The following is a 15,320-nucleotide window of genomic DNA, read 5'->3' as shown; positions in this document are numbered from 1 at the left end:
TACATATGTATGAAGTATCGCCTCTGAAGTTAATTGTGTTTTCGTTTCAGCGGAGAATAGATTTCCTCTGTTTATTATAAGCATAAGGACGGATTTGCGTCACCGCGCGACTTGCGAGTTGAGATAAAGTTGCACAAATATTGAAAAAAGGAAGTGCTAACAGTCATTATAAAGTTCCACCTCTCCGAGCCGGAGGAAGTGAGGGTCCTCTGCTGTATCCTAAAATACTAAAGCATCTTCTATTTTTGGCCTAAATCTAGCAGGAATATCCGCTCATTTAGCCTGAATCAGAGCTCATCAAAAACAGGATGACTTGCATCGAGAAACTCCTGTTTCCTGATCCCAGAACACACCAGACTTTTGATTGTGGATCATTTATGTATCATTTTGTTTTTGAAAACTAAAAAACACGATCGGAACTGCATGCAAAACTCATTATTAATTGAACAAGTATGAATAACATATTGTTTATCTGTAATGTGTCTCTAAAATTATATATATATATATAAAAAAAAATGTTTATTACACGTATCATATGCACGCGAAAACTCATTTTGCATGAGATTAAACATCGATGCGCATTTTTATGAGAATATGAATTCTAAAAGTTCGCTAATATATCGAAAAATTAAGCATTTATTTGCATACGCATAAATGCATTTTCACGTGCAATATCCAATTAAAATAGCTTAATGTTTTATCATCTGAACAATAGGCATTTAATAAACGTGGTGATTTTTTTACCAGTCATAATGGAAGTGCTCTCGGTCAAACTCATCGTCTTTGGGGCGTGTTGGACTCTTCTGTCAACTTCCATTGGCTCAGAGGGAGCCAATCAATAACGGAACTCCTGCTTAGAGCATTTTGGACTCCTGTCTGGAGTTTCATACTTGAGGAGAAACGCAAGAGAGGGCAACTCCTTAAAGTACTCGTCGCATGCGAGATTCTCTGTCAAGAAGTTTTGGATTCTCCTGCCAGGATGTACACGACGGGATTGAATCCGTTCTACGCGTCGAACTTCAGCCTTTGGACTGCGTACTGTTCGGGTGGTTTTGGGGTGGATAGCATGAAAAAACCCTCGTTCTGCATTGCTGATATTCTGCACGTTGGAGATGCTGAGAACATCCCCGGGTCATCTTCGCTTATGGCCCATATTGGGGCCCGGGCGTCCGGATCACCGCTGCGCCCGTCCCCGGTCACTCCGGACGTGCGCTTGCACCCCGCGTCCGCGTATCACCGGCATGGAATACACTTGACATCTGCGTCCAGAGGCGCGATGCACGCGCAGTCCGCGCCCCCGCCGTCAAGTAAAGACCTCAAGTTCGGAATCGATCGGATATTATCCACAGACTTCGAGCCGAAGGCTAAAGAATCTCCATCTTTGAGAGGTAAGACAGTGAACCACTCTTCATGTATCACATCACACCTCACTTATGATGACAAAACGATCAGATTAATTTAGAATAGTCTTGTTTGGACGCGTCCACCCCAATAGCCTATATTTACGCAATTTAATGTCCCTGCTCAACTGGAACTAGTTGAATTGTTTGGTTTTTGTCGTTCTGTAACAGATCTCACATCGATTGTTAGTCCGAATCGGCAGTCAGCAGTCCATGTGTCTGCCAGCCCGTACTTCGCGTCCATAGACCCGACCATGAGCGAAACCTCCTCCATGATGGGTTCAATAAGCAGACAATCAGGGCAACATCAGTTTCAAGACACCTTCCCAGGTAGTGTAGACATCCCAGTTGAGCCCCAAAGACGAGAACCTGCATGGATGAAGCTTTAATCTGAATGCATGTGATTATTTCGCACATGCATATATATTTATATGTACAGATGATTCAATAACACGCACTCACAAAGTCATTGCATGTTTGCATTTGTGTCTAAATTGCGTTGGAAGCCCCTCGTGTTCTAATGGCGTGTGTTGTTTTTGACTCAAACAGGGCCGTATGCAGTGCTTTCTAAAGACACAATGCCACAGACGTACAAGAGGAAAAGGTCCTGGTCCAGAGCCGTGTTCTCCAACCTCCAGCGGAAAGGCCTCGAGAAGCGTTTCGAAATCCAAAAGTACGTCACGAAACCGGATAGAAAACAACTGGCTGCCATGCTGGGACTCACCGATGCACAGGTGATTATTCATGCAATTCACGTGCAAAATAAAAAAATAAAAAAAAGAGCTGATTTATCGGGAGTGCTCGTGGAAAAACTGCAGCATTGCGACACAAGCATTTCTAGAGAAATGAAAGTCAATTATAACGAATTATTGCAAATAAAGGAGGGGTGCAATCGTTTCATTTCATAACATCCTAATTTAGCGCATTGGGTAAGAGTTTCTGTCTTGTTTTATATCGGAAATGACACGACTAACAGCCTGAGAAATGTGATAAGAGTTTCAAAACTTTCCAGTAAAGTTTGGAAACTGAATCTCTGCCTCGCTTCAGTAAAAAGGTAAAATTGTCGCCACTCCAATCAAAACGTTTCGATTTATAATTTGTGCATGCGTTAAAAATGGACAAACCCAGCGAGTGGGTTTATTTAACCCGGCGGTTGGGTTAAATGTTTGACCCAACCTGCTAGGTAGTTTTATTTAACTCAACTATTGTTTAAAAATTACAGTATGCTGGAAATTAACATGTATTAATATGTTTAATGAATTATAATGAAACAATAACGATTTATTAAATTGCTTATTAATAAATGTTTACCTTTTGATTATTATTGTTGCCTCTAGTAATTATGTGTCTGATTTTTTTAATTTCCAACCTATTTTAGGTTCATTTTAAGCCAGACATATAGTCATTTTTAAACAATAGTTGAGTTAAATAAAACTGCCCAGCATGTTCGGCAAACCCAACTGCTTGGTTAAAACAACCCAATCGCTGGGTTAGTTCATTTTCAACCCAACTTGAGTTATTTTTAACACGCTGATCATCACAAAAAACATCAAAACAGTAGATAATAGCCTATATATATATATACTGTGTTGATATGTTTTGGTCAGATATGGACAAACTGAACCATTGCGTTTAAAAATTGTATTAAAAAAATTAACCAATGGTTGGGTTTGTCCGAAACAACCCAGCATTTTCCTAACAATAATATACAAATAGGCTACATAAAAATTGCTGGGTTGTTTCAACCAATGTTTGGGTCAAAAATGGATAAACCCAACCATTGTGATTAAAAAGGCCTATATATATATATATATATATATATATATATATATATATATTTGACCAAAACATTGGTTTTTTGAGAGTGTATAATTAAATTTGGGCCTATATAAAAATAAATAAATGCATACATAAAATATTCTAGCGTAATAACGTTTATAACCTTGTTTTAGGTCAAAGTTTGGTTCCAGAATCGGCGGATGAAATGGCGGCATTCCAAAGAAGCGCAGGCGCAGAAGGACAAAGAGAAAGAACAGCCGGATAAATCCGCGACCGAGACCGAGCAGAAAGAACGCGACGACTCCGAATGCGAAAGCGAACCGAGCGAGTCCGAATTCGAAGACGGAGCGGAGGACAAAAGCGACGTGGACATTTCTGACCTCAGCAAAGCCAGTGTGATTATTCCCAGCACGCAGGACACATCCAGCACAAACTCCACGACAGAACCGAGCTCAGCCACACAACTGCTGCTGTGAGTCAACGGAACCGAGTCATCTGGTGTGAACACCTCAAACACACGGGACAGAGACACACAATAGAGCACAAACACACACAAACAGGCCTACTTGAGCCATCGTTTCATGTCTTCCATTGTGAAACAGACCCTTCGTGATCCCTGAGAGAGGAAAGCATCGCTCTGCCTGAACCGAACCACTCGCCCTTCTTTATGACGATTTGGGAATTGAATGTTCATGAATTAAGACTTGATTGTATTATATTTCGTCTGTAAGTATTTGCACTGAAAATGTAAATAAACGTTTGTTACTAATATTCCAAGTGGTGTATTTATGGAAATCATCGTCCAAAATGCAGTAATTACACCGATTCATTTAATAAATATACAATTAAAAAGCGAATTCATTTTGAATTTCGCCACTTTTTATGTTAATATTCGGAATAATTATTAAATATAGCATAATAATAATAGGCTAATCATTGTTATTATGATTCTTATTTTCATTGTAGGACATATATTTTATGCACATAAACATGATGTGTGTTAATTATCTATCGTGATGAACTCTTGCGACACATAGTTTATTGTCGGCTATATGGCAATATTGCATAATTTACTAGATTATAACCTAGACATTTTCACAATTTTGCAGGAGAGATTAGATAAGACAACACATCAAACAACCATTATTGTGAAAGTATACATCATTTTTAAACCTTATTATGACAAAAACAAGATGCAGAGAGGAAGATTGGGGCAAGTTGTCACGAGTTTTTTTTCTCTCTAGCAGGTTTTGTATGTTGCAACAACTAACTATTGCATATATGTATGTATAAATATATATGTATGCAATAGTTGTTGCAACATAGTGTATATTCTAAAACAAATATCACAAAAAAAATAGAGAAAAAGAAGGAAGAGTGTGGCAAGTTGACAACAATGATTTAATTTTTGCTTATACCTTTTACCTATTTGTGTTTCATTATTGTTTTAGTTTAGATTTAACTGTATGTAATTAAATTGCCTATACACTGAAAAAAATGGTAACATCTAAATTAACTTTTTTTATTGAAATCAAAATAATTTTTTAATGTTGCTTAGAGTCATCCTACATTCATTTATGGGTTAAATCAGGTAGAAACAGCTCTTTGTTCCACTTTTTACAGTATAATCCAGATATGCAGCATACAGTTTTTTACAGTTTTTTCCCTTTGGTTTGTGAAACATTCACATCATAAGTCTGTGATGGATGGTGAAATGTTCGTCTTTTGGCCTTTTTGAGTCAGGTTAATGTAATTCTGCCAAGGCTTTTCGCCCTGAAAAATGCGAGCTGGGTGAAATTTGGCGTCCAACAATAAACAGAGAGCGAAGAGCCTGGATTGATAGTTTGTATACATTCGCTGGCTCCAGATATCAGCAACGGAGCGGATGAGTATGTTTTATGAATGTAGCTTCAGATCTGCGCATCAAAAACTGCTCCATTTATGGACTCTGGCTGTCTAAGCTACACTTCACATGCCATGTAATGAGGTGGACTGCATAATGTCAGTGTAAAACTATTCGAGGATTTAGACAATAATCCATCCAGAGATATTAGAGCCTTGTGACATTACTATTAGTGTGTATTTTACATCTTCAGATGAGTTATTATACATTCAAGTATTGCGAAAAAAAGAGTTTCTCTAGACACTCTGGTCTGGTTTGTTGAACCTCAAGGCCTTTGATAAAGAGACAGGCCGTTTACATGAGTTTGCGATAACAGAGAGTTTATGTAGTTTAATGAGTTCAGTTCATAAACTGATAACTGCAGCTACTGCATTCATATTTATATAAGAGTTTTTTGTGAGCGCTGCGTCGTATTAGACCGTCACAAAGAAGTGTTCGAGTCTATAACCGAAAACAGGCCTGCTAAGAGCATTAGTGTCTGTGAGAATAATTAGGATTTAAAAGACCTTCATAAATCTGGAACATCCCAACATTTTGTCTGTCCCAAGAAGACAGCAAAATCACAGGCAGCTGTGAATGAAGCCAGTAGTGTGGGTGTGATCATGTGTGTATCGCAACTATGAAAATGTGAGGACTGCGAAGAGTTTCTGTCCATACAGTACATGTACACACACATATGCGCATATATACATATATATATATATATATATATGTGTGTGTGCGTGTGTGTGTGTACGCTCTAAAAAAATGCTGGGTTAAAAACAACCCAAGTTGTTTGATTAAAATGATGATGATGATTAAAAATGACTATATGTCTGGATTAAAATGAACCTAAAATAGGTTGGAAATTAAAAATCAGACACATAATTACAAGAGGAAACAATAATAATCAAAAAGTGAACATTTATTAATAAGCAATTTAATAAATGTTTATTGTTTGATTATTATTCATTAAACTTAATAATAAATGTTCATTTATTAAACATATTTAAAAATGTTAATTTTGTGTTCATTTTAAGCAAGCAATACAGTAATTATTAAACAATAGTTGTGAGTGTGTGTATATAGAGAGAGAGAGAGAGAGAGAGAGATCAAAAGTGACAGTAAAGACATTTAGAATGTTACAAAAGATTCTATTTCAAATAATTTGAAATTGAATCTTTTGTAACATTCTAAATTGTTGTTACATTCTAAACATGTTATTCTTTGACACTGAAGACTTCAGCTTTAACATCACAGGAATAAATTACATTTCAGAATATATTCACATAAAAAAAAAAAACAGTGTAAAAATATTTCACTATAAAACACTGTTACTTCATTTTTGATCAAATAAATCATGAATTTTGATCAAATTTGATCACAAGAGATTTTACAACCTTAAACTTTTTGAATGGTAGTATATTTATATATATATACATAAACATACATAAATAAATACACGTAGATATATAATCTAATGAAAGAGTGAAACTGATTTTTTTATTATTATTATTATTATTCTAAAACTTTATTTCCATGTTAATATGAAAAAGATCCCATATTTTCAATGAGGACTCAGACTTTTCAACAATCATTAGAATGACAAAAATAACACAATCACACATAATATCATGTGATTTAAAACAAAAAGCATCAGCAAAATTCACATACGCCAAAAAAAGGTCAAAATATTGACTTAATAAAGTCATTGATTTGGCTTCAGAACGGATGTTTTTTCATTCAGAGGGCATCTTTGACATGAAGATCTCAGTAAAGTTGAGCTCAGTGGAGGGAACATGAATGATTTCACCGAAGACCACCTGAAGCACTACTTTCTTTCATTCCGGAAAGAGGAATGACCTCTGGAGATCTCCGGTTTTTCCACTTAAGCTCACATATTGAATTCCACTTATTCCCGCTCAGCCTCGCTACCTGCAGCCGGTCTACTTCACGCTCTCTTTTACACCTAAAACACAAGCGTTTTCCTCTGACCTAATGTGAGGTCACATGATCGTTTTATAGGCACTATATCAGTCACGGATACAGACGGTGCATTCACGGTTGTGGCTTAATCACTTTCCGTGGAAAAACTTTTTTTTTTTTTTTTTTTATCAGCGAGCCACACCATTGCCGCCTCATAATGTGCGCATAAATTGTCTGTCCGAGCCGCGGTGTCAATCTCAAACTCTCCTTCGCGAACTTGTGAATTACGTTTGTATGCACAAACATGCAATAACAATAACAGTGCAAAGGCTTAACATAATACTGCAGCTCTTGATTTGTGAACTGTCTTCAGAGCTTTTATGATCACTAGGAGAAATCCCATCTGGCCCAGGATTTAAAGTCAGCCATTTCTTCACTGTTTAAAGAGCCAGTCGAACGTCCCTCTGACCTCGGCAGCACAAGACGACAAAGTAGCTGCTTCAAATAAATGAAGGCGATGTGTGTTTTTGCAGAAGGATTCATGTGACTGATGCGGGACTGAGAGCGACTGGCTGATGGACCTGATGATAAACTGACACTGACACTGTAATGCAAGTCACTCCATCAGATAATTTAGCAATTTCCAACAGCGAATGATTTTGGTTTTGCTTATGTGGATCAGCAGCGTAATGCTATAGTGTGATGCTTCTAGAACTCACGCACATGATTTCAACATGAAATAAATTACAGGAGATGTTCCAGAGGATTATTTGACATGAATCTGATGATGATCCAAAAACTCCATGAGTTTATGAAAAAACACACAGTATTCTGATTGGTCAAAGTTTTTTAGAATATCAGAAAGAATCAGGAAGCATTACATTCTCATTATAAAAAGTAATATAAAAATGATATATTACATAAAACATTTTTGCAAGGCTGTAATACAAAGAAATTATGAAATATTAATAACCGCTTATGTTGCAATCAATGTCAGTTTACAGTTAGATTAAGTATATATACTTAGTTTACTTCTTTCAGTAGCTGAAAGTAAAAAATAACCATTTATATGTTAATATATTTATGTTTAAATATGTTACACCGCGGTCCTGCGAGGCATGACATGTTGCTCTACCGTATGTCTAAACATAGCAGAATGATAATAAAGCTCACTTGACTTGAATAATATACCATTTTTATAATAGGAAGTTATATATTCACTCACACACATTAGAGGAAGAACTGAGAAAAACAATTAAGTAATGATTATTATTTTTATATATATATATATATATATATATATATATATATATATATATATATATATATATATATATATATATAGTGTGTAATCCTCCACAAGTTGCAGTGAGGTGGCATTAAGCGTGTTTTCTTTGGTTTGGTGGAGCTGGCGAAACATTAGACCGCTGTCCTGCGCTCTCTGTCTGGTTTATGAGGTAAAGCAACGCTCTCCTCTCACAAATGACACTGCTCTGAGCAACAGCTTCCACCTACTGAGTAAAAAAAGGTTTTGCCTGTAATTTAACAACACTTCACAATGATTCAATAACCATCGCAGTCCGTTTCAGTGGAACAACACCGCTGAATACATTCATCAACGCCTGTGCCAGTCCCATGAAGGGGTTTTGTTGGTTTTATTGAATTAGGAGTAGAATTATGAGCGTTTTAGGTGCTTAATTTCATTAATTTTATAGAATATTATATAATACTCTGCTTTTCAAGTTAATTTATGTTTTGAACTTAAAATTTCTAAGTTGGCATTCAAAGAAAGCCCCACTTTAAGTCTATATTGTGACACTTTTCAGAGAAAATCTGGATATTAAACAAGAAAACAAACTACTTAATGATTAAATAATGCTATTTTTAATTCAATATTATCCAATAGCTGACACGTCCTCGTCATTTCAGATGCAGTGCAATTTTTTGAAAAAAAGAGAAAGATTATGAAGAAAATTATGTGCATTATATATATATATATATATATATATATGGTGTTTGTGTGTGTGTGCACGTGTATGTGTGTGTGTGTATATATATATATATATATATATATATATATATATATATATATATATATATATATATATATATATATATATATATATATATATATATATATGGTGTTTGTGTGTGTGTGCACGTGTATGTGTGTGTGTATATATATATATATATATATATATATATATATATATATATATATATTCAGGATTCAGCATTCAGGAAAGGATTGTATTCATAATATGAAGTTTGAGTATATGGAATGGAAATCGGAATGGAATATGGAATGAAAGTGAATATATGGAATTAAAATTTAAAAATATGGAATGAAAGTCTGAATATATGGAATAAAATTTGAAAATATGAAATGAAAGACTGAATATATGGAATGAAATTTTAAAAATATGGAATGAAAGACTGAATATATGGAATGAAATTTAAAAATATGGAATAAAAGTCTGAATATATGGAATGAAATGTTAAAAATATGGAATGAAAGTCTGAATATATGGAATGAAATTTTAAAAATATGGAATGAAAGACTGAATATATGGAATAAATTTAAAAATATGGAATAAAAGTCTGAATATATGGAATGAAATTTTAAAAATATGGAATGAAAGTCTGAATATATGGAATGAAATTTAAAAATATGGAATAAAAGTCTGAATACATGCAATTCACATTTTAAGTGCGTTTCTGCATATATTATATACACACACACACACACTCACACACTCACACACTCTCACTCACGCATGCATACACACACACACACACACACAATCTCACACACACACGCACACACACATTAAAATACACAAACACACACACAAAAACCTCAATTATGCTAAAATGCCAATTTTAAGACCAGGAACATTTATTAAGAAAGTAATTAGGTCTTGATTTCAGACTAATAAACTGCCTGTCATTATGCCATAACCTTCTCATTGGTCTGTTAATTGTTAAAAAAGTTTGTTGATTTTTTGCGTTTAAACATTTCCTGCATTTAAGAGTTAAAGTCTTGAGTGTTGTACTGCACTGAGCACATGTTCACAGCCCTGAAAACTGATCTGGGTACACAGGAGCTGTCGCCACATTTCAAAAAAGGCGCATTATCGAGCGATTTTCTAACATGCTCGCAGTTTCCAGGCAACTTGGCTTTGCTTTTCCAGAAACCAAAACCTGGTTTGCCAGCCAGTTGGGAGAGGGTGAGGAAAAGAGAAAGAAAGAGAGAGAGAGAGAGAAAAAAAAGTCTAAGAGGCATCTAAAGTTAAATTTAAAGATGTGTTTCTTTTGGACGCCCGTCTGCACAGCCATAAACCAAGGGAGACATTTTCATACTCGACATTTTTCATGGTTTCGCTCTGAGTTTCCTCCCTTCCTCTCGCTCCACCTTGGCTCTGGTTACGTACGGCCGCACTGGCTGCAGACCACAGGCGACGGGGCATCATCGCCTCGTGAAAACCCAACGGCGAGCCCCCACCCACCCCCTTTGGACGGGGCCCGGTTGTCCTTGGCCGGCTCTCGGACTCGGGGCCGATCCTTAGAGACTTTACCACTTGGGCTCGCACTACTGAAGAATGCTTTCAACACCCGCGTGATTTTAAAGTAATGCCTTGTGCGCACACTTAAGTCCAATCACAGACTGTTATTGGTACTAATGTAAAAACTCCCAAGGCCGAACCCTCCTCGTCGAGCACGGCAATAAATGGGCCATATTCAGGATGGTGCGCGCCAACTCTGTGGCACGTTTCGCTTGTAGTTTGTTATTAATTAGAGTTAAGCGCTCCTCTGTCGGAGATTTATCACGCCTCTGCGGCGAGCGTATTTAAAGACGTTTACGCTGGTTATTATAACCAGTGATAAGTTCAACCAGCAACGATATAAAAAAAACAAAGACTGAAAAGCAAATTACTGTCATCAAAGGTGGAACAAAGAGGATATTTAGCTGGGTTTCTATAATCGTGACGCCCGTGGCTTTTGAATTTATGGTGCGTTTCAAGTTAATGGTTTCAGCCCTGCAGCTCATGAATGGCAAAGCCATGAAAGTACGTATGAAAGTCCGTCACAGCTCGACGACGAGTCATTATTTAATTAATCAAACGTGAGCATCAAACCACAGCGCTATAAGTGTACGTGAACCCGGAAACAAGCAAATGTTGATGCGGTTCAATCAAATCTTACTATAGGACGAATCTCATGATGTCAGGCACATGTTCAGGTCATATATATACAAATTCAGAGGTTTGTAATATTATATATATATATATATGTATTCAGAAATGTGACAAATAAATGTAAATAAATTAAAACACATTTAAATAAATAAAAATAAATACACACACACATACATATATATATATATATAAATATAAATATAATGTACCTTCAACATACTTTTTTTCTGTCAAAAGTGTAAGATGATGTTTTCATTAGACTTTCCAAATTTGCTTTGCTTGAGAAAACATGAAAATATACAATGACATTTTTTTTTTTTTTTTTTGTCATTTGATTTAGTTGAGTTATTTTCTCATCAAATACAGATGAGGTTTTATTTTTGTCTTTTGTGTTTTAACCCCTTCCCTAAATGATGCATATCTGTGTTTTTTCACATCCTCAAACCCAATTTATCAGCACACGGAAAGTAACAAAGAGGATGATGATCTGCGCAAATACAAGAACAAGAACTTTAATCAGGTTTTATGCATGGTTTGCTGAGTTACGTATCACTTATACTATTACTTACATTGAAGATAGTGATGTGATTATGTGAAAAAAAATCCCACATTAAAAGAGGGACCTAAACCATATTGAAAAGACTTTTGACTGGAACCAGTAAGCAACCAATTAGAAACCACCCCGAACACCCTAGCAACACCTTAGCAACCAACCAGAACACCCCTGCAGCCACCTAGCAACCAACCAGAACACCCTAGCAACAGCTTAGCAACCAACCAAAACAACACCCAAGTAACACCTTAGCAATCAAACAGAACAACACCTTAGCAACCAATCAGAACACCGTGGCAGCCAGCTAGCAACTACCCAGAACACCCTAGCAACACCTTAGCAACCAACCAGAACACCCCTTCCGCAACCTAGCAACCACCCATAATACCCCAGCAACTCCTTGGCAACCAACCAGAACAGCTCCCTAGTAACACCTTGGCAACCAAACAGAACACCCCAGCAGCCACCTTGCAACCACCCAGAACACCCTAGCAACACCTTAGCAACCAGCCAGAACACCCCTGCAGCCACCTAGCAATCACCCAGAATACCATAGCAACACCTTAGCAACCAACCAGACCAGCCTTACAGCCACCTAGCAACAAACCAGAACACCCCCGCAACCACTTCACAACCAACCAGAACACCCTAGCAACAGCTTAGCAACCAACCAGAACAACACCCAAGCAACAACTTAGCAACCAACCAGAACAACACCTTAGCAATCAATCAGAACGCTACAGCAGCCACCTAGCAACTACCCAGAGCACCCTAGCAACACCTTAGCAACCAACCAGAACAACACCCTAGCAACACCTTAGCAACCAATCAGAACAGCCCTGCAGCCACCTAGCAACCACCCAGAACACCCTAGCAATCAACTAGAACAAAACCCTAGCAACACTTTAGAAACCAACCAGAACATCCTGGCAGCCACCTAGCAAGTACCCAGAACACCCTAGCAACGAAAAAGAACAACACCTTAGCAACCAACCAGCCCACCCCGGCAACCACCCAGAACACCCTAGTAACACCTTAGCAACCATCCAAAACACCTTGGTAGCCACCTAGCAACCACCCAGAACACCCTAGTAACACCTTAGCAACCAACCAGAACAAATCCCTAGCAAAACCTTTGCAACCATCCAGAACACCACTGCAGCCACCTAGCAATGGCCTAGACCACCCTGGCAACCATTTTATGGACATTGTAGTTTTACTTTAATACACTGAAAAAAATTGGTGTCAAAATTATTTTCACTCAGAAATGGCTAATAAACTTTATAATTATCAACAAAGAAACAGTAAGTAACATGTTGAATTAAACATTATTTTGAAATGGAAAGACTGAATTAGTATTTACTTACTAAACACACTCCAGCAATCTTTGTTTTATTTAAAAGTTTGAAAAATCTTTTCTTTTCTTTTTTTTTTTTTTCAATGTACATTGATGACACAATTCATGTGTTTTATCAAATAAATTCTGCCTCCAGAAACATGTACAGCAGTGAAGCTTATTAAAAAGCTCTTAATTTACAGCTAAAAACAAACCCATCTGTGTCTATTTGGTTCTTCAGCTGAACGCAGCTCAAAAGAAAACACGCAGCCTATCTGAGATATGATTTGTTTAGAAAAGACAGAGATTAAAATCAGCGTAATGGAGTCGTAGTGTTGAAGGACCACCCTGAGCTCCGCTCCTGTCTTTAATAGGGCCATTTTTCATGAATGTAATGATAATGAGCTCATTATCTGTGAGGAGGAGAGAGATGTGTGTGTGTTTGTGTGCGTTTGATCACTCAGCTTGTTAAAGGCAGAGAGAAGACAAACACGACACTAACGCAGTTTGTCTTGTTTGTGTTCCAAAGCAAACAGTGAAGATTAGAGGAGAGAAATGAGATAAAGGAGGCAAAAGGGAGTGACGGAGCACAGAAAGCAAGAGAAATGGTTTATGAGTCACTCTCTTTAGCAGCTGTTACTGCAATATGATCCTGTGAATCAATTATGAATTATTCCACATAAAAGAACCGAAGACATCATGTTATAAATGCACAGCGTCAGTATCAGCCACAACAGAGCGTCCAGTGTCAGAGGTCACGTACACACTGAGTGAATCAGGGACTTTCCGGCAAAGTTTCACGAGCCTATATGTCACGTACAGGGCCTAAAATTAACACTCGCCAAGCGCCAAAATCCGTGTTGGCGAGTATTTTGTCAGTTTCCAGTTGGCCGGTAATATTTTTACGAATTCTAGCAATGCAATGTTGTGAGAACATGAACATGAACATGAACGACACTCGGGACAGTTGAAGGGCCAGTGCTGCACCGTCACGAAATTTTAAGCCTTGCCAATTAAAATATTCAAGCGCAAAAAGATGCAAAAGGGAACTCAATTTGTTACTCGCTGCATGGAAACATCTGAAGCACATACCTAGAAATCTGCGTCTACTGAATTGAACTCTCTTCCACGTCTTCTTGCGCTTGGAAATGCCTGTATTGGTACATATCCTTGTAAACAGTAAGTTATGTCTTAAAGGATTAGTCCACTTTCAAATAAAATTTTCCTGATAATTTACTCAGGAAATAATTGATATTCCTGATAATTTACTATTTACTTTTATAAACACAAATGATCGTCTTGCACGTGCTTCCGCTTTCCGTAATCTTCAAAAAGCTTGCGCTGTATGTCCTACGCCTTCCCTAATCAACTTACGGAAAAAAATGGAACCGGTGCTGCGTTCGGGAAGGTGTAGAAGATTACGGAAAGCGGAAGCACGTGCAAGACGATCATTTGTGTTTATAAAGCATATACAGTTGTATTTTTTTTAGAAAATGACAGATTGTTTCTCTAGATAAAACCCTTATTTCTCATCTGGTATCTATGAGGAGAAAAATCCTGGAATGTTTTCATCAAAAACCGTCATTTCTTTTCCACTGAAGAAAGAAAGACATGAACATCTTGGATGACATGGGGTGAGTAAATTATCAGGAAAATTTTATTTGAAAGTGGACTAATCCTTTAAGTGAACATAAACAGTTGAGAAAGAAAACAGATGTGTGTCAGTGTATTGGATCTGTGCATTAGCTCTTATGCTGCGTTCACACTGAACGCGTCTGGGGCGTCTGATTTACATGTTAAGTCAATGTAAACGCGCGTCTAGGTGTCCTGCGGCGCGAATCAAGCGTCTAGCGCGGCGCGAATCGGCCATTGACGCGCAAATGGCGCGGCGCGAATTGAGCGTTCACGCGGCTGACGCGCGAATTGAACGTCTGACGCCCAAACGCCCGAGTTGAAAAATCTGAACTTTGCCGTAAATTCGCGGTGCGTTAACCAATCAGGGACTCTGCTTTGGTAGTAACGTGTTTATGATGTGATCAGCGGTGGAGACCAGAACTAAGATGTCGCTGTGTGTGGCCACCCTGAGCTCTATGATGTGTCATTATATTTTTATCGAGACAGGAATAAAAAGGACCTTGCCTGGAAGAGAATAAGCGAAGAAATCGGACAATCTGGTTAGTTGTAAAACCTTTTGCATGATTTTAGCCGTTGATACTAGCCCACCTTCAAAAGCCGGCCGGCATAA

At 37.4% G+C, this 15,320-nt stretch overlaps 1 protein-coding gene and 1 long non-coding RNA gene across 3 annotated transcripts in view; one reads left to right on the top strand and one right to left on the bottom strand.

Moving 5' to 3' along the window:
* The window catches only part of LOC125278564, a 45,508-nt gene extending 44,626 nt beyond the window's left edge, over positions 1 to 882 (bottom strand). The window contains exon 1 of the long non-coding RNA XR_007187178.1: positions 745 to 882. This is a non-coding gene — a long non-coding RNA (uncharacterized LOC125278564). The remainder of the gene's footprint in view (positions 1 to 744) is intronic.
* On the top strand, positions 831 to 3,950 carry hlx1 (H2.0-like homeo box 1 (Drosophila)). Of its 2 annotated transcripts, XM_048207828.1 has the most exons (4): positions 831 to 1,388; positions 1,572 to 1,730; positions 1,950 to 2,134; positions 3,353 to 3,950. In XM_048207828.1, the coding sequence occupies exons 1-4, from the start codon at positions 980 to 982 to the stop codon at positions 3,653 to 3,655; spliced, it is 1,056 nt and encodes a 351-aa protein (XP_048063785.1). In that variant the 5' UTR covers positions 831 to 979; the 3' UTR covers positions 3,656 to 3,950. The 2 variants fall into 2 exon arrangements, with proteins under 2 accessions (XP_048063785.1, XP_048063786.1); XM_048207829.1 differs by lacking the exon at positions 1,572 to 1,730.
* The last annotated feature ends 11,370 nt before the right edge of the window (positions 3,951 to 15,320 follow it).

Source organism: Megalobrama amblycephala, linkage group LG11 (genome assembly GCF_018812025.1).
Source record: "Megalobrama amblycephala isolate DHTTF-2021 linkage group LG11, ASM1881202v1, whole genome shotgun sequence".
NCBI classification, from domain to species: Eukaryota; Metazoa; Chordata; class Actinopteri; order Cypriniformes; family Xenocyprididae; genus Megalobrama; species Megalobrama amblycephala.
This window is presented reverse-complemented; position numbering and strand designations above follow the sequence as displayed.